Raw genomic sequence first — 23,638 nt, forward strand, 5'->3', positions numbered from 1 at the left:
TATTATAATTTTGAAGCACTTTTTTCAAGTTGTTAGTTTGTTTTGTTTTTATAACTTTCTTTTATTTCTTTATTTCTTTATTTATTACTAATTTTCAGGTCATTTTCTTGCACTTTTCACTAAATTCTTTGGTCATTTCTTGTTTTGTTGTTGTTTTTGAAATAAACCAAGCCAGTTTGCTCAGGTTTCAAAGAGTTTAACAAATAAGTCAACAGGTTTTGACTATACCAACAGTTTTATTAACTATGTTAAAAACTATGTTAGCCATAGTAATATTAAAAATAAAATTGTCAACAACATTTGGAAATAAATTCTTAGTCTAATTTGTCCCTGCATTCCAGCCTTCAGTGCTGTTTTCAAAGAGATAACCCATTCAGAACCCATATACTTTTAACACCCCCAAAAAATATTGTAGTGATGGATTTCTACATTTAATTCTCTCATAAATGAATTGCATTTTTTTAGTCAGGATACTTACTGGGTTTCCTGGTTTCCTGTCCATTCCAATGGATGAGGAATCTAAATGTAGAATCCCAGTGAAAATGGTTTTGACAGACTTTTTTCAACTAAATGTGAGATTATTGATTTTCAGTGGGTAATTAGCTCATATCAATATATAATGTGACGTCTTAAAACACATTACATATATATTTTTGGTTCATTTTTCTCAATGTGGCTCTAAATATCCTTGATTTCTGAAGTATCTTCTGAGAATAGCTGCTGCTGATCTGCTGCTTCTCGACTGAGAGCACAGTTCCAGTGCATGATGGTACATGCATGCTATGATGAGATGTGGCAAAGCAGCTTTTTGGAGGGGAGAGGTGAAATTAACTGGAAATGTTGATCAATTACCTGATATTGCTTCAAACCATTTTAACGTAGGTGAGTCATTTGAAAATGTTTCTAGTCATAAGATTACCTGGCAGTACAGTGCACTTTTGGAAATCAGATAAGATTCTTCTGCTCACGGCGCCGAGCTGTGCTCCTGACTTAAAAGCAGTTATATGAGTGTGAACGTGAGTGTCTGATGGCATAATAAAAGAAATAATTTACAAATACAGTCACACTTCCCCAATTCTCTCCCCTGACACATCGCTTTCCCATTTCTCTCTGTCTCTGCCTCTTCCTGAATGCAAAGCAGGGTTGGGGTTGTTATTTAAAAAAGTTAAGTAATTCATATTATTAATTTAATACAATTCAATTATTATTTATTATGCTCTCCGGTTATGTTTTGAGGCAGAAATGTGTTTGGCAAGGTTTTTGTTTTTGTTTGTTTGTTTGTTTGTTTGGTTTTTTGCTCAGAGCATCAGGGAGTTGCTTTTCACTGTCTTTAGTGTTTATTTTTGTTGGTAAATGTGAGAGGTTTATGTTGCACATGTTTGCATCCTCACAACCAGAAACAAGGAGAAGAGTTTGTTGAGTTTGGCTAGGGACCACGATGAGTGGTGAAACTCCCAGGAAACTGTGATGATTAGTCACATTTGGGGAGAAGTTGTGTTGATTGGACAGGATTCACAGGGATTGGTTGAATTTGTCTCAGCTGTTGCAGTCTTAGCATGGCAGCATCTAGGGGGGCTGACTGAGTGTCTGCAGGTCTTCTACTCAGGCTGCAGACATTCCCAATAACCTCCACTAATCAGATGGTCAGGACTGCCTGAACATGTTGCCTGCAGGCAGAACCCAGGGCTGAGAGTTCTCAGTAATAACTGAACTCGCCCCAGATTAATTTATCAGCATATTTTTCAACAGATAGTAAGAGGAAGCTGTTCGGAGATTGTAAACCAATAACAAAAATGTTTAACAGTCAAAAATAGACATTTGAAAAGGTCAAGCTAGGGAAGTGATAAAAAACAGGAGGCAGGTGTGTGTGTGTGTGTGTGTGTGTGTGTGTGTGTGTGTGTGTGTGCAGGAGACAGTCTAATGATGTCTCTTTAAGGAATCACACTTGAATTCAGCTAATTGGTTTTATGGGGCAGTCACAGAGCCACTTGGAGCTGCTCTGTGCCTCCATCCCACTGACTGACAGCTCAGCCACGGCGGGGTAAATGATTCTGACGGGGGAGGGGGAGGAGGAGGAGGAGGTTGAGGAGGGATGGGGGAGAAGTGGGGAGGCGTAGTCCTTCTCCTCTCAGGGATTAGTGGAAGCTTCTCGGGCCATTTGCATGTGAATGGATCCTGGAGCTGCTTTTAGCCACCAACAACCTCCCTCTCTCTCTCTCTCTCTCTCTCTCAGTCTCTCTCTGTCTCTCTCTCTCTCTGTGTCTCTCTCCTCTTGTCCCTCACCCTTTCTCCACTCCCCACACTCGTCCTGCCATCAGGGAGAACCAAAGAGCGAGAGAGGGAGAGAGGCGGTAAGAGAGGGAAAACTGTGACAGAGAGAGTGCAGGACCATCAGTGCTGAGGCGGACTAACTTTGCAGAAAGAGGAGTTTAGAGTGCAGAGACACTTTCTTCAGTCTTTTCAGAGAGCCGTTCGCTTCCAAGAGAGTCACACATCTGGCTTTGGTGAATGAGAGAAGGTAGGATTATTTTGTGTATGTGTGTGTCTCATCCCCTGTGGATATCAATGGGGTACTTTCAGTCTTCAGGGCTAACAATGAAAGCTGACAGGACTGGTCCACTTTGGCGGTCAGGATGGGGGTGTGAGGGTTTTTAGGCCTCGGCTGGCTTCTTACCAACTGTTGAATCAAACACATCCTACACAACAGACATGTTGTATAAAACTGAAGCGCACTGTGGTTTGCACGGCTGAGGCAGTACTATAACTTCTGCTTTGTTTTGGTTTTAAACGAATGTTCAACTGAGAACTGCGCTGCTTTTGAATATCAGGCACATTTTCAATTAACTGATTCACTCACTTCATCCAAATGCCACTTTTTCAACATGTTCTGTAAGTCATGGAACTGCATAACTGCAAACTAAATGAAGATCAGTTTTCATGCATGACATATTTTAATGTATAAAGCTTGTTTTTTATTAATTTAATTGTTTGTATAGTGCCTATTGACCACAAGCATTGTTATTTTCAGACCCTTTAGACCAGTAATATTCAATTTACAGCCCGCAGGCCAAATCTGGCCCCTGATAGGGTGCCAGGTGGCCCCTCAACCGTTTTTCTACTTCACAATAAAAATAGGGATTCACTCTGGAGATTTTTTGTTAGTATACATAAAAGTGCATAAAACACTATCAAAATAGAGCTAGTTTATTAAAAAAAAGGGCTAGTGGAGGATCCTCCACATACCCAAAAAGAGGTCCTAGCTCTGTTTTAATGTACTAAAATTTTAGAACTGTCCTAAGATCCTAGAAACGTCTAAATTTCTAAACATGTGCTAAAATCCTAGATTTGTCTTAAAATCCTGGAAATGTCTTAAAGTCCTATAAATGTCCTAAAATCCTATAAACAACCCAAAGTCCTAGAAAGAAACTAAAATCCTAGAAATGTCTGTATATCCGAGAAACAGTGTAAAATCATAGAAATGTCTTAAATTCCTAGAAACGCCAGTAATCCTAGAAATATCCTAAAAATTAAATTGTAAACTGAAATGCTACAGGCTGCAAAGATCATTTTATTGTATAGGTATAGTTCACTAATGTATGAGAAACTTTGTGAGCAGTGGTTAAACCAGCACAGCTCAGTCCAGTTGATTCTCTGCTGACCAATCAACAGTCTGCAGCATTTCTAGCACCACCCAACAAAAGACTGACAAAAAACAGTAGATTTAAGACTTTTCAAGACTTTTTTTGTAATGCCACACAGAAATAAGTTTAAGGCCAAGTTTCTAATAACCAAATTTAAGTTATTTGAACAAATGTTTATTGTACCATAAAATATGAACATGGGAAATTGTGTGTTTATGGCCAGTTTTCTTGCCGATTTTGTATTTGTCAATCTGCATGTGAAATTCTGCTGCTTGGATTTCCATCATGATGAGTTTAATAAAAGGAAATTCTTTAACAAAAAAATAATTATTCTTTCTCTCTTCTTCTTCTTCTTCTTCTTCTTCTTATTATTATTATTACTATTATTATTATTGGTAATTTATTAATTATTGACATTTTATAGTGCAACATCAGGAAAAAAAACTATGCATAAAATCCTACTTTCCATGTCAGCATTTTTAAGACTTTTGGAAGAATAATTGAAGTCAATTTAATGCCAAAGAAGGCCTCATTTTTAGGTAAATTTTTAAGTCAATGCCAAATACTTCTTAAAAATCCATAGGAAAAGGATAATAAAAAAAAAAAGGATAATTAAAGGATAATCTGGTTTATTAAGAATTGGATCTTATTTTTACTGGTTCTGGTTTACAGTATATATGATAACATCATTCTCACCAAAACAGTGTTTAGGGGAACACTGTGATATTACTACAGAACATCAGAAGTTCAGAGAAATTAGAGCATCTGGTCAGCCCAAGCTGTTTGAGAGAAGAAAATGAAGATGAAAAGCAGCTTTATTACATGATTACCCAAACTGTTATTAACATCCATGACAATTTTACACACAATCTCTCTGTTTCAACTCACCTACTGTACTTTTGTAAACTGTTTTTCCATGCAGTCAGGTGTGATGACATTTCAGGTGTGATGACTCAGTTTGACCTCCAAATTAAGAAGTTTACATAATCTGGATAAACGGTTTGTTTGTTTCCGACCTGTCTGATCATCTGACTGCTCGTGTTCGATGCCTCAGCAGCAGATTTAATGTGCTGTAATGTGTCTGTTGCCCCACATCTCTTAGCAATTCATTTGATGAGTACAATGTCATTATAAATCAGAGACAGTATTGCCAAAACTACTCAGTGAAACTAAATTGACATAAACTGGAAGTATCATATTGTTTGTTTGTTTTTTAAGATAAATAGAAGTAAGCCGTTCTATACAACTTATTTTGACCAAATGGTATTTTAAAAAAAATCCTGACATTGGAGAACACCAGAGAGATGGAGTTGTGGATAGTACTCAGTACTTTTGTTGGCACAACCTCGGTCTAGGTTTTAATTGAGCTGAGTGGGAATTAAAGAAGTCCTTTACTGCTGGAAAGATGTTTTTTTGTTTGTTTGGGTTTTTTTTTTTGGTAAACCTGGGCTGTCTCTGCAGTAGAAAGAAGCAAATACTTTTGAAATTGGTGCTACATGACCGGAGAAAACATAAGGAAACTGACATGGTTGACATAGTTGCTCATGAGGTAGAAATTCTGCATCTACCAGAATACGCTGCACCACAACCATTAAACACCCCTCTTGGTGGGTGACATAATGCAAGCCAGTTTTTTTTCCACAGGAAACAATATGGTGGCAGATTGGTAACAAACAATCTTAAATTACAGTTAAACAGCCAGCTAAACATGTTTCTTAAATCATCTGAGGCGAGAAATATGCAACTCACTAACAGAATCTTGGTTTATATTTTATCAGACTGCTTACTTTTACTGTTTGATCTCTTTTAGCCTCTAATTTTACAATATAGGAAACAGCATGGCACACACTTCCTGTTCATAAATTCTTGAATTATAGTTAAAGAGTGCACTAAAATATATTTCCTAAAGTTTTTTAGGTGGGAAAAAAAGGGCAATACATTTAAGGAACCTTGGTTAATATTTAATCAGCGCTGCTCAGTTTTACCGTTAAATCAGATTTGGTCTTATTAAGAGAGCGTCCTTACTCCTTGTGTTCATGTTAGTGAGGTTTATGGAAATGCAGAAGTATAATCTGTAGTTTGAGCAAAAGGCGTGTTGTGGAGCCATAATGGAAAGGCAAGCCCCTTATACGTGGGAGTGGCCATGTATGAGGGATTTCTAGGAGGTGATAGTCCATGATTTCACAGAGAAATTTGGATTCAAAACTTCCGGATGATCCAATCAACTTTTGAAGAGTTATGTGATGCAATCATGAGGGAGACAGTTCTTACTGACAAGCACATAGCCATAGCATCACGAAACCTAGAAAAGCCAAAAAATTGTTTCCATTGCAGTTTTGCAATCTTTTCTGTGATAAATGGGATGGGATTTTTTTTTTCTTTTTTTAAATGTACGTATTTCCAGTAGGCGCATTTTATATCCACTATTTTAATTTGCGCAATTTACACCTATTACCCATTATGTTATGCTATAAAACTGGTTGAAAATCTGCAAAATATCCCTTTAACACATTGCATCTTTAGAATTGTCACTTGTGTGACATGAGACATTATGCACAAACCCGACATTTTTTAGTATCGTCAGCCACTTTTAACAGTAAAGCAGCTGTCAATAGCACCCACATTTTTTTAAAAAAAATAATTAATTCAATCAAAATTTTAAGGATTGTCAGCTAGCAAAACTATGTCATACACCTCACTCAAAGAAGTGCAGATGCTAACTCGAGTCGAGTCAAGCTAAACCATTCAGTGGAGATGAGGCATACAGAAATTGCTTAGGACGCCTCAGTCACAGAAGTACAGAGTTACGAAAATTCAGAAACTCCCGACTAGTACATAATATCTGTATGTGTAGCTACAGTGTAAATAGTGCCTCTAAGTACCTGTGGATATGTCGATTCATGCTTTATACTTCAGCAGGTTCACTGCAAGATTATTTGTTGTGAGCTCTGCTGGCTCAGCACTAAATCTGTCTACTTTAGAGTTTTTCCTCACTCCAAACTCACTTTGTTTTTTGTTAAATGCTCCAATTCCTTTTTGAACTCCACACACCGTTGTTAATCATGACTCATCATGTGGAGTAAGTTCAGGCGGAGTGTCAGGTCAAGCTGAGTGGGACTTAAAAAGCCCTGGGGGAATTCAGTTGCTGTGGCTATCATGGTCTGTTATTGACGAGGCTTGAGTGAGCTGGGTTTGGCTCGGGCATGTCGTGGTGGAGAGTCTGACTAGGCTTGTGTCTGCTTCGAACAAAGTGCTTGTTGGATTGGCTAAGAACATCTTAAATCCCTGTTCTGAGGGCACAATCACACTTTCAGAACTTGTCAGGTCTGACTTTTTGGAAGACAAACAGTTACACGTGCTTCATGATGAGGTGAGAAAATAGGTTGGTTTTGAACTTTTCTCTTTTTTTCCATTCATTACTAAACTACTAAAATCAGTAGTTTCATATATATATATAATATGTTTATATAAAGTTAGAAAAAGTTGAATCAGTCCAACTAAAGCTGGAGTTTTAAAATACACGTATACATGTTAGTCCCACTGAAATCGTGCTAAATCTTATTACTTGAAGCTGGACCAACACACGTAGATAATGCTGTTAGGGGTAGATTACTGTTTCATGTATATGCCTCAGTCACACCTGAACTGGCCTCAGTGTTCTGCACAATGCTGAAAATGAATTATGAGAGTTTGTTTTTTTCCTGTAACATAAATTCAAATATATAATTATACCAACTGGAGTTTTCTGGAAAATAAAAAAATAAAAAAATAAATAAAATGTATATATATATATATATATATATATATATATACATATATACATACATACATACATACATACATACATACACACACACACACACACACACACACACACACACATATATATATACATTTGGTAATTTTTTTAAATATAATTTTCTAATAATACACCCAGAAATAATAATAATCATTTTAGGTCAAGTAACAAAAAGTAACCCAAAAGTGCTGAAAATAAAGTAATTATAGTTAATAATTAGAATTTTCTGGACATTTTCCCTAGACCTCCCCCCAATTCACCACCACCATATTAAAAAACAAACAAATTCTCTAATTCACTAATTTTAAGGTCATTTGTTACCACTCTTTGAATTAATTTTTCACAATGTCTTGCTAAGTCAGTCATCGCTTCTTATAATAAATAATAGTAATAATACATTTTATTTATGGGTGCCTTTTAAGACTCTCTAGGTCACCTTTCAAGGAACAGCAGCAATAAAACTGCATAAAATCACAAATGAATACATAAAAGTTCAACAAAAGTGAATTACAGAGAATAGGCAAGTTTGAAAAAAAAAAAAAAACCCCTTTTTGCTAAATTTTCAAAGGGTTGAATCTAGTATGATATGGGTATAGTTTCTGTAGGTATAGAGTCTTCATAGGATTGTCTCGATAGGGATGATGCATGAATATTGCAGTCACTTTCAATATTTCTCTGGTAAAACCACTGACCCAATACAGTAATGTTCCCAGTCATCCTGCTGATCCTATCCCAGTGTGCTGTCATCATAGCTGATGTACTACTGTGGCTTCACACCATTTGGTTAATGCAAACATTTTGTCTATTGTTTGAGAGGACAGTCACTCTCTGAGCCCAAATGTTGTCACATGTGATGGCCGATGACCTCCCCTCTATTTAACCAACACCACGTTCATATTTGATATTCATGAGAGCATTAACACCTCCAAAGAGCTGAGTGGGCGAGGCTGCTGCTGCATGGTCCTGTGGGTGATCTGCTTCTTTGTCATTGTCTGATCTTTGTCATGACGTTGTTTAGACATGTAGTTAGAGGATGGTGTTTAGGAAACATTGAAAACTACAGGTTAAAACATGTTAAGTTGTGAGGTTTCAGCATTTGGGCCCTTTGCAATCACAGGGTTTCCCACACATTAATTTATTTGTTGCGGATGGCCACAACTATATCATCCACCGGTACATAAACATTTTTGGTGCTGGACTGGTTATTAGGAGCGCTATTGGAATACGAACAGTCACTCTTATCCATCCATATCATCTGATCAGCTGTGAAAGGATCGATGGATCAATTATTCACCCTGTGAGTGACAAACTGCCGCTGAGGAAAAAAAGAACTCATGGAGAGCCCCCTCCCCTGTCAGATGTGATTTTTGCTGAAGTATTCAGATTTTTAAACAGCCTGTTCAATGCAGGAATGTTGCACAGTAATTCAGCCTTGTTGTTTTTCTTTATATAACGTATGAACACAATGAATAAACATTGTTGTTCTGCTATTAATCCGTTTATAAATATTATAATGATGGATTTATACTCTAAATGCACTCATATATCATAAGTAAAAAAACGTTTTAACCCTCTGAAACCAGAGCAAATCGGTTAATTTCTTTCAAAAACATGGGGGAAAAGGCAATGACCGACTTCGCAAGAAATGTCCTGCAAATTGCAAGAAATCAGTCAAAGGTGACTGACAAAATGACCTGATAAAGTAAAGGGTAAAGGGGTAACAAAATTATCAAAAAACTACAGGGAAATGTCCAGAAATCTATATTCATAATCATTATAATTATATGTTTAAAATTATGTTACAAAAAAAAAAAAAAAATTGCACCATTCGGGTCATTTTGTTGTTTGTTTTACTTCGATCGTTTACTTTAATCGTTTGCTTATTTTCAGGTCTTTTCTCTCTAATTAACAAATTGATTTGATTTCTTTCAAAAACATGGGAGAAGGTGATGAGCAATTTATCAAGCGTGGCCCAAAATTAAGAAAGAAATGAGAAGGAACTTACAGCAATATTACACAAAAATTAGCAACAAAAAATATAGTAACAAACAAGAAAATAACCCCCAAATTGCTGAAAATAAGTAAAAAAAAGTGGTATGTGTTTGTCTGTAACATAAAATCAAATGTATAATGATGATAGTTATAATTCTCTAGACGTTCTAGTTTTTCAACAATTTTCTAATAATATACCCCCTTATTAAAAAGAATAGAAAATAAAATAACCCAATTTACAGGTCATCTGTTGTCACCCGTTTTACGAATTTTTTCACAATTTCTTGCTTAGTTGCTCATTGCCTTCTGTCCATGTTTTTGAAAGACACCAAACCAATTTGCTCGGGTTTCAAAGGGTTAATAGAATTCTTCATTATGTGTTACTTCAACTGTCCATTCCAGTGCATGGCTGTCCCATAGAGAAATATTAGAAACCACCTGATAATAAAAATGAGAATAAATAGTTTTGACAGACAGAAAAAAATAATTTATATTGACAGTTTATTCTTACAGAACCTTACAAATGCATTACTGCTAGAAGTGTGAGTTGACGCTTTGTAGAGACTGCCTTGGATGAGACAGAAAAGACAGAGAGTCTCCTTATGTCTGCCTCTCTCTGGCCTTTCATTTGTATTTTTGCCACCCTGAGCAAACGCTGCCTGGGGTTCTGCCAGTTTCTTCCCGCTGTGGTTGAACACACTATTTGCATTTCACATGCATCTCCAGTCTACGCAAACCTTTTGGGTTACTTTGTCTCTTACATGTGTCTGGGTCTCCACATTATTTTTTGTGCTTTTGTGTCCACGTCTTTACAGTTCAACTCAATCACCAGGAAAAAAAAGTTGGCATTGTACGTTACTGCAAACTACAGATTTATTACATTTGTACATTATTATGTTGTGGTTATGTTGAAATGCATGTTGCAAAAGCGCAGGACAAACCCCAAGAAAATGATAATGTTTCAGCTTAAAATACTCAGTTTGGCTGGAAAAACAGCAACAGTTCACCACTAGACACCCAAGTTTGGTGCCTAAAAAGCATCTGGAAACTCAACAATAAAACTTGCTAAATTAAAATTTGTTTTGTTGTTTGTTAGACTTGAACAGTGGTCTTCAGCTCAGCAGGCATCTTGCTTAGGTGTCACTCTATCCACCGTCCCCTCCACCGCCTGGTGACAAAGTCAGCTTATATACTGCATCACTTTAGAAATGGTGATAATGTGCAAATGTCATGCATTACTGGTTTGCAGAAATGCCATTATTTTCTCCTGAGCTGTACAGTTACATATCAGTATCATTTACCACAAAACTTGCCTGAGGATATCATCAGAATATAATTTCATATCTTTCATGGAATAATTTTAGAGCACCAATATACATTTTAGAAAAAGTGCATCACACATGAGCAAATGAGTAATATATATATATATATATATATATATATATATATATATATATATATATATATATATTAGATAAACATAGATTCTGTTTACAGTACGACTGTACAATAATGTTTTTAGGTTTTCTGTGTGTACATCTGATTCTTGTGAACGAGATATCCCAAGAATGCCATGTGTGAATTTCTTCAAATTTGGCACAAACGTCCACTTAAAGTAACTTATGAACTGATTTGAATTCGGTGGCTAGAGGTCAAAGTCACTCTGTTATTCTTATTATTTTTAAAAGTAAAATACTTCCTACTTCCTACATGTGGCATTTCATGATGCTTAAAAACAGACAGACTTTTGTGTGTGTGTGTGTGTGTGTGTCACTCTGCCCTTCTCTGTCCTGACTCATGGGGATTAGTTCTGTTTCTGTTCCAATGGTTGTACAGTTGGATATTTATAGCTGATTAAATTATGTGGACTAACACTAACCAACGGCTTCTGTGTGTGTGTGTGTGTGTGTGTATGTGTGTGTGTGTGTATGTGTGCTGTGAGAGTAAGGCCCTGTAAAATTGCACAGCTTGTCGAGTCATGCAAAACACACACATACACACAGACACACACACACAAACGCACACACATTAGCTTCCGTCATGCTGGTTTCAGGCAACTGTGTTATTATTGCATTCAAGAGTATCTGTAAGTCACACACAGACACACACACACACATACAGGTGCAAGTTCTCATGGGGATTGTCAGTGCCGTCCAATCCTCTTACTGCACAGACCAGACTACACACACAGATAAGAGAAGGGCAGACTTCAGTATGACAAAACATAAAGACCAGCTAAGTCTAACAGCGTGTGTGTGTGTGTGTGTGTGTGTGTGTGTGTGTGTGTGAACATGCTACTAATAGCCTTGGAGAACCATGTATAGTTCCCTGTCACCTGTGGATGAGCATGTGTGTGTGTGATTGTTTTATAGTATACAGATGTGACTTTTATAGCTGTGATGTTTCTGTGTTGCTTTTTTAATGTCTGCACATTCAACTATTCTACTGTTCGCTTTGTCTAGACACCATCAGACTAGATATTATGCTTTTTATGATAGGGGTTTGTTACTGTAGTAACTACCTAATAGGAAATCATACTCCATCTGTCTCTGCACATTTGTGGTGGTGTGAAGCTTTCAGTCAGCTGTTGTTTCGATGTTCAATTGCAATTAGCACAGCTCTTTCAGGGCTAAGAGACCAGCGACGTGACCGACTGTGAAAGTATTTAATACTCACCACACCCACAGATCGAAGCTATTTTCACCTTTGTGTAGCCTTTTTCACAGTGAGCTGCTGCACATACATGAACCAAAATAAAAGGTGTGCATGGAGACACCCACACAGTCCGTGCGCCTACTGAGCAAATTTAAGTGAGGGTGCAAAATAGTGAACTGAGAGCGCAGGACATGCCTTTGCATCCCCGTAGAAGTGGACCTATCACACACACACACACACACACACACACGTTTGTATTTAATATTTTTTAATGGTAATTTTGAAGCAGTTTCTTCATTACATAGCTTGTCCACCACAGAACACTTTTTGTTAAGATACTGATGATTGTTGCTGACTATCATCTGGTGCAATGTAATGTAATGTATTGTAATGTAAATGTATTTAGTCAGGGACAGTGCACAATAAAACATTAATAAATACAATGCTGCACAATCCTTAATCCTGACCTGATCCTGGCTCATGTTGTTTTTTCTGAGCTGAGTGTAAAAATGCGTTTTTTGTGGCGCAGCAGTATTATGAATGATTTTAAGCAAACATTGCAGTGCATAATCAGATTTTCAAAATTTGAAATATTGTATCCAAATCCAAACTTCAGACATGAACCTCCAGAAATACACATCAGTGTAAACGGTGTCTAAACTAATCTTCCTCTCTCTTTGTGTACCCACAGAAACTGCTGGAGAGCTGGAGACAGACCCACTCGGCCCAATGGAGGAGAGAGAGGAGAAGGAGAGGGGCATCATGGGACAAGAGCATGAAGATGAGGGCAAGTGCCAAGGACAACCAGCCAGCAAGAATACTCACAACTCCACGACAGAGAAAGAGGAGAATGGTGTCGATGTTCATGCAGAGGTGGAGGAGAAAGTGAAGGAGAAAGGAATGGAGGAAGGAGAGATGAAGAAAGAGGTGGAGATGGAGCTGGAGGCGGATGTGAAGATGGAGCTGTGCCAGTCTGTGCCTGGCCTGCAGATGAGCTACATCCGAGGCTCGGACTTGTTCGGCTATGTGGGCATCGAGGCAGTACTGGACCAGATGAGGCGCAAGACCATGAAGGCCGGCCTGGAGTTCAACATCATGGTGGTTGGTGAGTCTCACACAGTGCCTGTTCCATTAGGGTTCTCTCCAAATAACTTTATGAAAGTGTTGTGAACTATCTTGTGCTTACATGGCATTTTGGCAGGAGTTTAAACGGACTGAATCAAGAGGGAAAAGGAGCGAAAGAGGAGGGAGAGAGAGAGAGAGAAAAGAGGATTGCAAGGCGTCTTGGTTGACAGTTTTTGTTTCTGCCTCTTCCAGCAGTGGAAGAGATGTAAATGTATTTATTTATTTACTTAGGCAAGGCAAGGCAGCTTTATTTGTATAGCACATTTCATGCAACAGGGCAATTCAAAGTGCTTTACAGAGCAATAAAATATAAAAACATAATAAAGGATACAGATTTACAATAAAAGAGTGAAGAGATAAGATAAAACAGGTAAAATTAACAACAAATTATTAAAAAAAAAAAATCGAAAATGAAAATCACCATTAAAATAGCAGACGTGCAGACAAGAGGTGCAGTGATAAAAAGATTATTTAAAATGATTTAAAATCAAGTTTAAAATAAGTTTGCAGTCATTACTAAATTGCAGTCATTATTTAACCAGGTTGGTCACACTAAGATTAAGAATCTCTTTTCCGAGGGAGACCTGGCCAAGACAGACAGCCGTGAAAACACAAAGCTGCAGACAGAGACACAAAGGGAGACAAAAGACAAAATTAGTATTAAAAGAGAACTATAACACATCCTACAGAATCTGCTTCGTTTTTATTTTAGATTTAAAAACATTTAACGACACCAGCTCCTTGAGTTATTTTGCAACAAATTCCAGGCTGAATGTGCAGAATACCCCAAAACCCTTTTCCCAGTTTCTGTCTAAGCATTTGTTACAAAGAGCATAAAGAGGTTCTGAGAAAATGATAAATACTGGCCGGTACTTTCCTGCATGATAAGAACACGTAGGTAGTGTGGGAGCAAACCAAGAATTGCCTCATGTGTAAAGGTGTACCAAGGTGTAAATAACATGCAGCGGAAAGTGGTGATTAAGATATGCATCACCATCACAGCATGTGTCATCGCCGCTCCGTATTAGAAGCATGGAGGGGCGCTGCCTGCTTTCCCGAACATGTGATGTATGAGATAACAGACAAACAGAAAGATGTGAAGAAGTCGAAGTGGTGTAAGGAAACACACTAGCCCCCAGATTGTAATACATGTTTCAATATTAGAAAATATTTATTTTATAATCTATCAAATGTAAGATATTATAGGTCTATTTTTACAGTACAAATTGGGTTTTTAATCAAGCTCTGCCACTGTGGACCGGGCTCAGGTCGGCATTGGACAGAAACTGTGCAGGTTCATGTAGGGCTGGGCCTGAGTTTTGAGACCTGATCAAAGCTCTATGCAGTGTAATTATGTATGACAACTACAGAGAGAGGAAATTACTATTGGATCACTTTGGAATCTGTTCTGATTCACATATTATCCAATATGACATTAGCCGCTTTTATACAGAGATGGCGCTATAGAGCCACAGAGGAGCAACGAAGTCCCCCCGTATACCGCCCCTGTACTTTTACACAGAACCAAACAATGGCGGCATCATTCCGCTCCTGTGTGTGAGTACACACTGCATCATGGCATCCCACCATCAAAGGAGGCATGATGGGCGTGGCATAAGACACATGCGTTGGCAGTGCCTTTATACAATAAAGGCATAACTCATCAAACAGAATCATTTACCGTCTCTGTTATATGAAAGCTGATCTGGTCCTCTGCTCGGAGGGTAAAGAGCTCCTGAAGCTCTTTCTTTTCCCAGTTTGCGGACATTTACGGACGCTGTTCTTCTGTGACTTAGCTGTGATGCTAACAGCTGCTTTATAAATCTCCTCATTGGGTCGCACACATAAACATGTTGTCAAAAGTTCACCTCATGCCACCCATGGTCACATCTTTCCAGCTTTATGTTTTACACAAACAAAGCATAGCACATTGTTAACTGTGTTTTAGTGTGTGTGTGTATCAGAGAGCGCACACGTCAGAGAGAGCTTGTTGGTGTCGGTCCAGGGCCAGGTCGGGCTTGGGCTGTAAAATTGCAGAGCTAATTTGTGTGCATGTGCGTTTGCCAACTGCTTAAATCTTTGCTGATTCAAAGCAGCCACCCTGCTGTGCTTTGGCCAATCACAGAGCTCCACAGAGAGGTCATCTGCTTCTGAGCCACTCAAAGCAAAGCTCTCCTCTGTGGTGAGCTCACAGGTTGACCAATGGCATGACTGACGTGATGGCCACCAGGTCACCCAAATGTCACAGGGTTCCTTATGTTTTTCCTTTTTCAGGTATAAGAAACTCCACATCATTGTCCTGCATATGCTATTAAATCTTATGTATGCAAACTTTAAGTTTGTTACTCTCACTGCGTGTGTGTGTGTATGTGTGTGTGTGATGGGTCACTGGGTCTCTTCCTCTTTAAGAAAATGTAGTTTGTTTTTTGTATTGGAAGAGGAAGTATGATTTTGTGAGGAGGAAGTGGTTTTGAGAGTTGGAGCTGTCTGCTCTTTCCTGCCACACACACACACACACACACACACACACAGATGATAAAAACTTCCCCTGCCGTTTGATTGAAAACAGGAAGTGTCCTCTTGATAATTATTTCTAATTCAAGCATGCAAATTGTTCACTTTGTTTTTACACACTTTCTACAACTTACCATAAGCGGAGGGCTCTTACTGTGAATTTCTTAACTGTTTGAATAATATGTGGAACTGAGAGGATGTGAGTGAGATGTGAACTGAAGATGTGAGTATGACTGGAGACAGCATGCTACACACACTTAATAAGTGCCTTTTTAGGCCACATTTAGACGAGAAGGGCCTTACTGAAAATGTAAGTCTTTCCTTTGTGTGTTTAAAAAAGATCTGTGTTCATATGATAACATTATGAAAAGATCCCCGTGTACACAGATCCACCTCAGTGAATCTGGAGCTGGGCTGTAAACATGTTTGCCCAACACACAAAACTTTGTTTAAATACCTTCAGCAGAGGTTTAATCAACACTTAAATAGTCAAGATCATATACAGCAAGTTACCACCAACAAATTGAAAAATTAAATAAAAATCTGAGCATTTACAAAGTAAGAGTTCCTTCCATGCTGTTACTTTCTTTGCCCTTTTTAATTAATTCATTTAATCTGCGAGCATTACAACAAAACACTGATATAGATAATCAGTAAAATGTCCAATATAGACCCCAGTAATTGGTCAGGCCAAGGTTGATAATCTGTCGACTCTTACTCTCATGTGCAACAAGACATTAAATGCATTTTTCTGTGTGTGCAGGTCAGAGTGGTTTGGGGAAGTCCACACTGGTCAACACTCTCTTCAAGTCCAAAGTCAGCCGGAAATCCTGCATGCCCAACTACGAAGAGAAGATCTTCAAAACAGTGAAGCTGCATTCAATCAGCCACAGTGAGTAAACACACACACACACACACACACACACACACACACACATACACCTTGTACAGGTACACACACAGAGAATGTGTTGTGATTCCTGAGGCTCCTGAAGGCATGACATGACCTCCCCGTCTGTCAGTATGGCTGTCTGCACTCTCTCTCTTCCTCTTTCTGCCTCTAACTGATTGCTTTGGGCAGAGCAGAGTGGAAAGGCTGTGACTGATGATTTAATAGCAGACAGCACTCACATCCCTCTTTCACATCACTTTTCCTTTCACTTCTTGTGTTGTGACCAGGAATCTCAGCTCGGGACAAACGTTTTCTAGATTTTAAAAGTGTTGCATGGGCTACCTGTTGTCAGATAAATCCAAAATATATCAGTTTCACACTTAGCATATCCCATCTGGATGACTAAACACAGAAAACGTTGTGTTCCCTTAAAGGGTCAGTCCACTCAAAATGTCTTGCGTTGTATTGCTTCAACAGGGAAGATTTCTTTTTTCTCAGACGATATATTTTTTGTAGTTATTGTGAAACACATTTAACACCCTCTTTGTCCTGTTGTGAAAACCTATTTGTCTTTTCATCATTGACCTTTTAAAACCTGAGCAAATTGGCATGACTTTTTTTTAATCAAGAGAAGACGGTAATGAGCAACTTAAAAAGAAATGATCCAAAAATTTGCAAGAAATTAGTAAAAAGTAAAAGAAAAATACCCAAAAACTGGCAGAAAAGGAAAGAAAACGTAAAAACACACACACATACAAAAAACACACAAGGAATTAACCTGAAAAAATAGGTGGTTAAAAAGTAATAATTATTCTGTTGTATGAATATTGAATATTAATAATCATATAACATAATAACTATAATTATAAATATATTTTGGCGAAATAGGTACATTTGCCACACAAGAGTCAGTAGTTGTATGAGCTCATGTAATTTATATTCATTTTACAGCAGAAGATAAAGACCTGTGACTTTTTCCCAGAGGGGCGGGCCCTAAACACGCCCCTGTGCTGTCTGCCCAGTGCTCTCTGGATAATTTTTTTTACAATAGTGGCATCCTTTCAGGCTTCCCCTGACTGAAGTTACACTAATACAACTTGCATTTTTATGAGAAAATCATTGTCAGTTTTCCTCTTCAGAAGATTAATTTGCGACATTCAATCAAGACAAACTGGATGTAACAACTTAGTTTCACTTTTTTAAAAATTTTAATTATTTTTTATGCATCTGCACACTCTTGTAAACTTGATATCGAAAGAAAGCCTTGAGGCAATTTTTCAAATTTTGCACAGACATTCACCTGAAGTCAATGAAGAGCTAATTAGATTTTGGTGGTCATAGGTCAACATTCACTTTGACCCCATCAGTCTAATTCTCTCAAGAGCACCTCAAGGGAATTTCTTCAAATTTAGCACAAACGTTCACTGGTACTAGACATGAATTGATTAGATTTTGATGGTCACAGGTCAAATTTGACACAAACATTCACTTAGACTCAATGATAACCTGATTAGAATTTGGTGGTCAAAGGTCAAGGTCACTGTGACCTTGCATCAGTCTTATTTTCCTGAATGCAATATCTAAAGATGGCCTTTAGGGAATTTTCTCAAATTTGGCTCAAACATGCACATGGACTCAAGAATGAACTGGTTAGAATGTGGTGGTAGAAAGTCAAAGGTCAAGGTCACGGTGACCTCCAGGTTTAGAAATTAGCACCAGCCACCAGCCAAGTGCTGGTGAAATATACAAGTTGCTGCCAGATTTGCTTCATTTACCAGCTGCAAAAACAATGGTAATCTGTTGAGTGGCTGGTAGATTTTGGAATCTGTGGACAAAAAAGTTCATTTCTGACCGTGGTGACCTCATAAAACATGCTTTTGGCCACAACTCAACCCTCAAGAACCACCTCGAATATGTGCTAATTGTATAGATCTCGAAGCATCCATCTTTCCACAGACATGGATGTAAACTGTAAGTGCAACTTGACTGATATGTGGAGGCATCCAACCATGTGGCTGTATATCTATTTTCTCGATTCTTTATTTTTTTCAACTTCCCAGAGAAACTCATTTATAAAAGTGGTGAAAATCACAACTGCAAGCTGTCAGCAGCACTGGGGGACATTTCAGCAAGTACTTGGGGTGTAATCCTCACCAGTAGAGACAAGTAGTGTGTGTGTGTGTGTGTGTGTGTGTGTGTGTGTGTGTGTGTGAGTGTGTGTGTGTGTGTGTGTGTGCTGCCAAAGAAAACATCAGGTGAAAGACATGAAACATTTATCTGTCACACAAACACAGACACACACAGGCAGTCTGTCTCTCTCTGTTGGAGGAATGCTCTCTTTCGTCTGTGACTCAAAGAATGTGAAGCGGCTGCCGACCATGACATCCTCCATAAACATCTTCCCCTGCACTCTCACACGGATCAGCTCGTGTGTAAATGCTTGTCACATTTAAACTCTGCACACTGTGAAACTGAAAACATGAAAAAGAAAATGCTCAGGGGAAGTTTGGCCAGGTATAACGAGCACAGCATTGCAGCAAAAAGCCTAAATATGGCCATGATTCAGAAGCAAAATCACAGCATGTCATCCAAAGGGTGAGTATCCAAAGATTTAGTGAGCAGCTCTTGTGTACAGCAATGTTTTATTATTCATTATGTTACATGATGTTAGTTAAAGCTGAATTATTGTGTGTCCGACGAAGGTAAAGTGTAGAGTGCATATGAAATGTACAGCACCAAAAGGTATCCATGCTTTCACCATGACTTGTTTGGGGGTTTTTTTTTCCCAAAAGGTATGTTGCACTTTATTATCTCGGTCGCATGTTTCATTTGGAAACCAAGTTTATTCATAATTAGATCACAGAATGTAACACATTTTACCCAGTATGTGTGCATGATGTTAGAAAAAGTCTAATTATTGTGAAGGTCCGGCTGAAATTGGCCTTTCAAAATACATGTAAACATGTATCGGACTAATACCCCTTTCCCATCAAAATTAACAAGTGCACGCTGGTTTTTCAAATATGGGTAAACCCACAAAATACTGATTTCCCACTACCCATGAACACACCACACAAGTCTTTTTTGTAAGTATTTTGTGTGTGTGTGTGTGTGTGTGTGTGTGTGTGTGTGTTGTTTTGTTTTGTTTTTGCTTTGTTTGTGTGTCCGTGCGACGTCACAGACAGAACTCCTCCCTCTGTCTGTGACGTAAACAGCAGACAGCAGCAGGTCTCTGAAAAATTTTCAGTGGTTTCTTCTCTTTATTTATCTCATTTTATCTAATTTATTTTAGCTGCTTAAGAGGAGACAGACTGTAATTAGGGACTGCATGTCATTGCATCTCGTTGGTTAAGGAGCTGCCGAAACTGGAGGCGATAAAGACGTGTGTCTACTGCAGAGTCATTTGACCTGGGTGTGAATGCTGATCATATGCATTCCCATAGCATTATAAAGCCAGATGTTAGTGGGTGTTAGTGGTTTTTTTGTGCAATGGGAATGAGGCTTAACACACCTAGATAATGATAAGTAAGTAAGTAAGTATTTTATTTATATAGCACCTTTCATAGATAGAAATCACAAAGTGCTTTACAGTAAAAACACAGTGCTTCACAAACAGAATAAACAGTGATTTACAAAGGATAAAATACAACACAGTTCTTCGAAATAAGGCAAAAGAAAATACAATATAAACACCAAGTTAATAAAAGAGGTTAATTAAAAGCTTGTCTGTATAAAAGTGTCTTTAGCTGCATTTTAAAGGAGTCAATGGAGTTGGTGCAACGTAGAGCCAGTGGCAGAGAGTTCCATAGTCTCGGTGCTACTGCCTGAAAAACCCGATCACCACGAGTTTTAAAATGAGTGCGTGGGACGAACAGCAAATTCTGGCCTGCTGACCTCAGAGCACGAGATGAAGAATGTGGTTGCAGCAGGTCAGAGATATATTGTGGTGCTTCACCATGTAGGGCCCTAAAAGTTAAAACTAAAATTTTAAAATGAATTCTAAAATGTACTGGTAACCAATGAAGAGAAGCTAAAACTGGAGTGATGTGTGACCTTCTATTTGTGCTAGTTAAAAGTCTGGCTGCGGCATTTTGCACTGTCTGGAGACGATTTAAAGCTGACTTATTTAAACAGATAAAAAGACTGTTACAGTAGTCCAGACGTGAAGAAATAAAAGCATGCATAATCATCTCAAGTTCTGCTTTTGACACCAGTAATCTGAGTTTTGAGATGTTCCTGAGGTGGTAAAAACAGTTTCTGACCAGCTGTTTAGAATGTTGCTCAAAAGACATTGATCTATCAAAGAGGACACCCAAATTTCTAACTGATATTTTATCTGAAAACCCTAAAAGCTTATGTGTTTTTTGATTTCTGGGATTTCCCTGTCTGAGCTATAATCAAAGTCTCTGTTTTTTCATTGTTTAATTGTAGAGAATTATTTTGTAACCATGTCTTGATGTCTGTCAGGCAGTGTATTAAACTAGATAATTTATGAAATTCAGAAGCTTTGAAAGAGCAGTATAGCTGGATGTCGTCCGCATAGAGATGATAAGATATAGCATTAAAATGTCTTATAATTTGCCCAAGGGGAAAAATGTATAATAAAAACAGAATCGGACCCAGAACGGATCCCTGGGGGACCCCACAGGGTAGGTCCGCTGTATCTGACATTATTCCATTTAGGCAAACACTGAAAGATCTCTTAGATAAATAGGATGTAAACCATTCTAAAACAACACCAGTAATGCCAAACAAATCTTTTAGCCTGTTTAACATGATACCATGATCAATAGTATCAAAAGCAGCGGAGAGATCGAGTAGAACCAGAACTGTGTACTTCCAGTGTCTGCTGCCATCAAGATGTCACTAGAGACCTTCAGTAAAGCAGTTTCTGTAGAATGAAATTTATGTAAAACCCAGACTGGAAAGTATCCATCACATTATTTTTTCCAAAAATATAAAAGTTGCTCTGCTACTGTTTTTTCCAAGATCTTTGACATGAAAGGTAATTTGGTTATTGGTCTGTAGCTGGTTGGCAGAGATGATCCAAGTGAGGTTTTTTTAACAGAGGTTCAACAACAGCTTTTTTAAAGAAGCTGGGAACTGAGCCAGAAAGAAGAGACACATTAATGATTTCAACAATACAGGGCCCAATAGAGTGAAAGACATTTTTAAAGAAGGGAGTAGGGAGGGGATGTCAAGAGGGCTTGAAGTCTGTTTCATATGACCAAGTATAGTGGTGATGTCCTGTAGGGTCACAGGAGCAAAAGAAGACCAAGTTTCAGATGTAACCAAATTGCAGATATAATGTTGAGGATTTAAAGGGGAAATACCTGATCTGATGGTAGCAACCTTATTTACAAAAAAGTGTAAAAACTCATTGCACTCAGTCTTTGAGTATACTGGTGCATGGGGAATATCAGGAGAGATGATATTACTGATTGTATCAAACAAGACTTTAGGATTTCTTTTTGAGGCAATAAGATTTGTAAAATATTGTGTTCTTGCCTGTTTTATCATGTCATTTAAGGAAAAAAATCGATTCTTTAAGATGAAGTCTACGAACCCTCTAGTTTAGTGGTTTTCCATAACTGCTCTATTTTCCGACAGTATCTCCTAAAGTGACGCGGATACTTTCACTTATCCAAGGACAGTAAGTTGAATGCTGGGCTCTGTTTTGTTTCAAAGGTGCCACTCTGTCTAAAATAGATGCACATTGGTTGTTAAAAGATGAAACCAAAACATCGACATCACTATGAGCCATGTTTGCATCAAACAAGTTTGAGAACCTTTCAGCAGCAGCCTGGTTTATGATTCTCCTTTGAATCAGTGGTTTGGGTGGCAAAGGATCCAGGTAAAATGATAGATTAAAATAAATACAGCTATGGTCACTCACATGTACATCCTCTAGACATACGCCATCTATGTTTAAACCCAAGGAGAAAACAAGATCCAGCATATGACCCCTTATGTGTGTGGGGCCAGAGACATGTTGTTTAAAATTAAAAGACTCTGTAATAGTGAGTAGTTCTGCAGCCATATTACAGGAAACATTATCAATATGGAGGTTAAAATCTCCTAATATTAAAACATTCTCCAGTTTAATAGTGGCTGATAAAAACTCATTAAAAACTGCTAGAAAGGCTCCAGCAGCACCAGGAGGTCGATAAATCAAATGCAGTAGAAAAACTTTGGGTAACCAACCTTAATCATCTGTAACTCAAATGAAGAGAATGAGTCAGAGTTTACCAGTCTGCAAGTAAATCTGTCCTGAAACACGGTAGCAAGTCCTCCGCCACGCCCAGAAAGACGTGGGGTTCCAATGACAGAGCAACCAGGTGGGCTGATTTCTTTCAGATGAATAAACTCATGTCTTGCTGCCATGTCTCAGTCAGGAACATGAAGTCTAAAATTTCTCCATAAAAAGATTGTTCAAAACGAAGGATTTGTTCCTTATAGAACGGGCATTGAGCAGGGCGATCCGAATCGATGATGGTCTATCAGTGCACTCCATAGCTGACTGTAACGGCACTGGAATCAGACAATTTGCACCACTTTTGTGGGTTTTCTGCATAGATCTCTTTCTAATGACAGTTTGGATGGGTTTAGTGGATGATTGAACAGAAAGAAGACAGCAGGGGGCACTAGAGCTAAGAACAGTAGGCTGAGGTGTGTCTGAGGTGATATCTGGGGTAGGGGGCAGCTGGTGTTGCAAGGGGGCACTACTGGGCCAAAAGGAGTTTTGTGAGGCTGACATGGTGGCTGTGGAAGAAGTGTCTGTGTTGGTGAACAATAATCTATCATGAGTAGCTATAAGTCATCCTGATCCTTGATTTACATTTAATGAGTCACAACTTCTGTTTAATTTGGTGTAGGGACACTGTGGTTGAACCAGTGCATAGTCAGTGTTTGCAGAGAGCAGTTTGGCTCCATGCCAGTTAGGATGGAGACCATCAGGTCTGTACAGTTGTCTCCCGGTTCCAGAATAAATCAAAGTTATCGATAAAATCCATTTGAGCT

At 38.3% G+C, this 23,638-nt stretch overlaps 1 protein-coding gene across 1 annotated transcript in view; it reads left to right on the plus strand.

The window, feature by feature from the left end:
* Window positions 1-23,638, plus strand: part of LOC121956082 (uncharacterized) — a 105,172-nt gene that overhangs the window by 62,848 nt on the left and 18,686 nt on the right. The window contains exons 3-4 of the mRNA XM_042504171.2: window positions 12,779-13,192; window positions 16,490-16,618. Coding sequence (XP_042360105.1) covers window positions 12,779-13,192; window positions 16,490-16,618 — 543 coding nt within the window. The remainder of the gene's footprint in view (window positions 1-12,778; window positions 13,193-16,489; window positions 16,619-23,638) is intronic.

Source organism: Plectropomus leopardus, chromosome 18, assembly GCF_026936395.1.
Source record: "Plectropomus leopardus strain MGB_pleo_1.0 chromosome 18, ASM2693639v1, whole genome shotgun sequence".
Lineage (NCBI taxonomy): Eukaryota > Metazoa > Chordata > Actinopteri > Perciformes > Serranidae > Plectropomus > Plectropomus leopardus.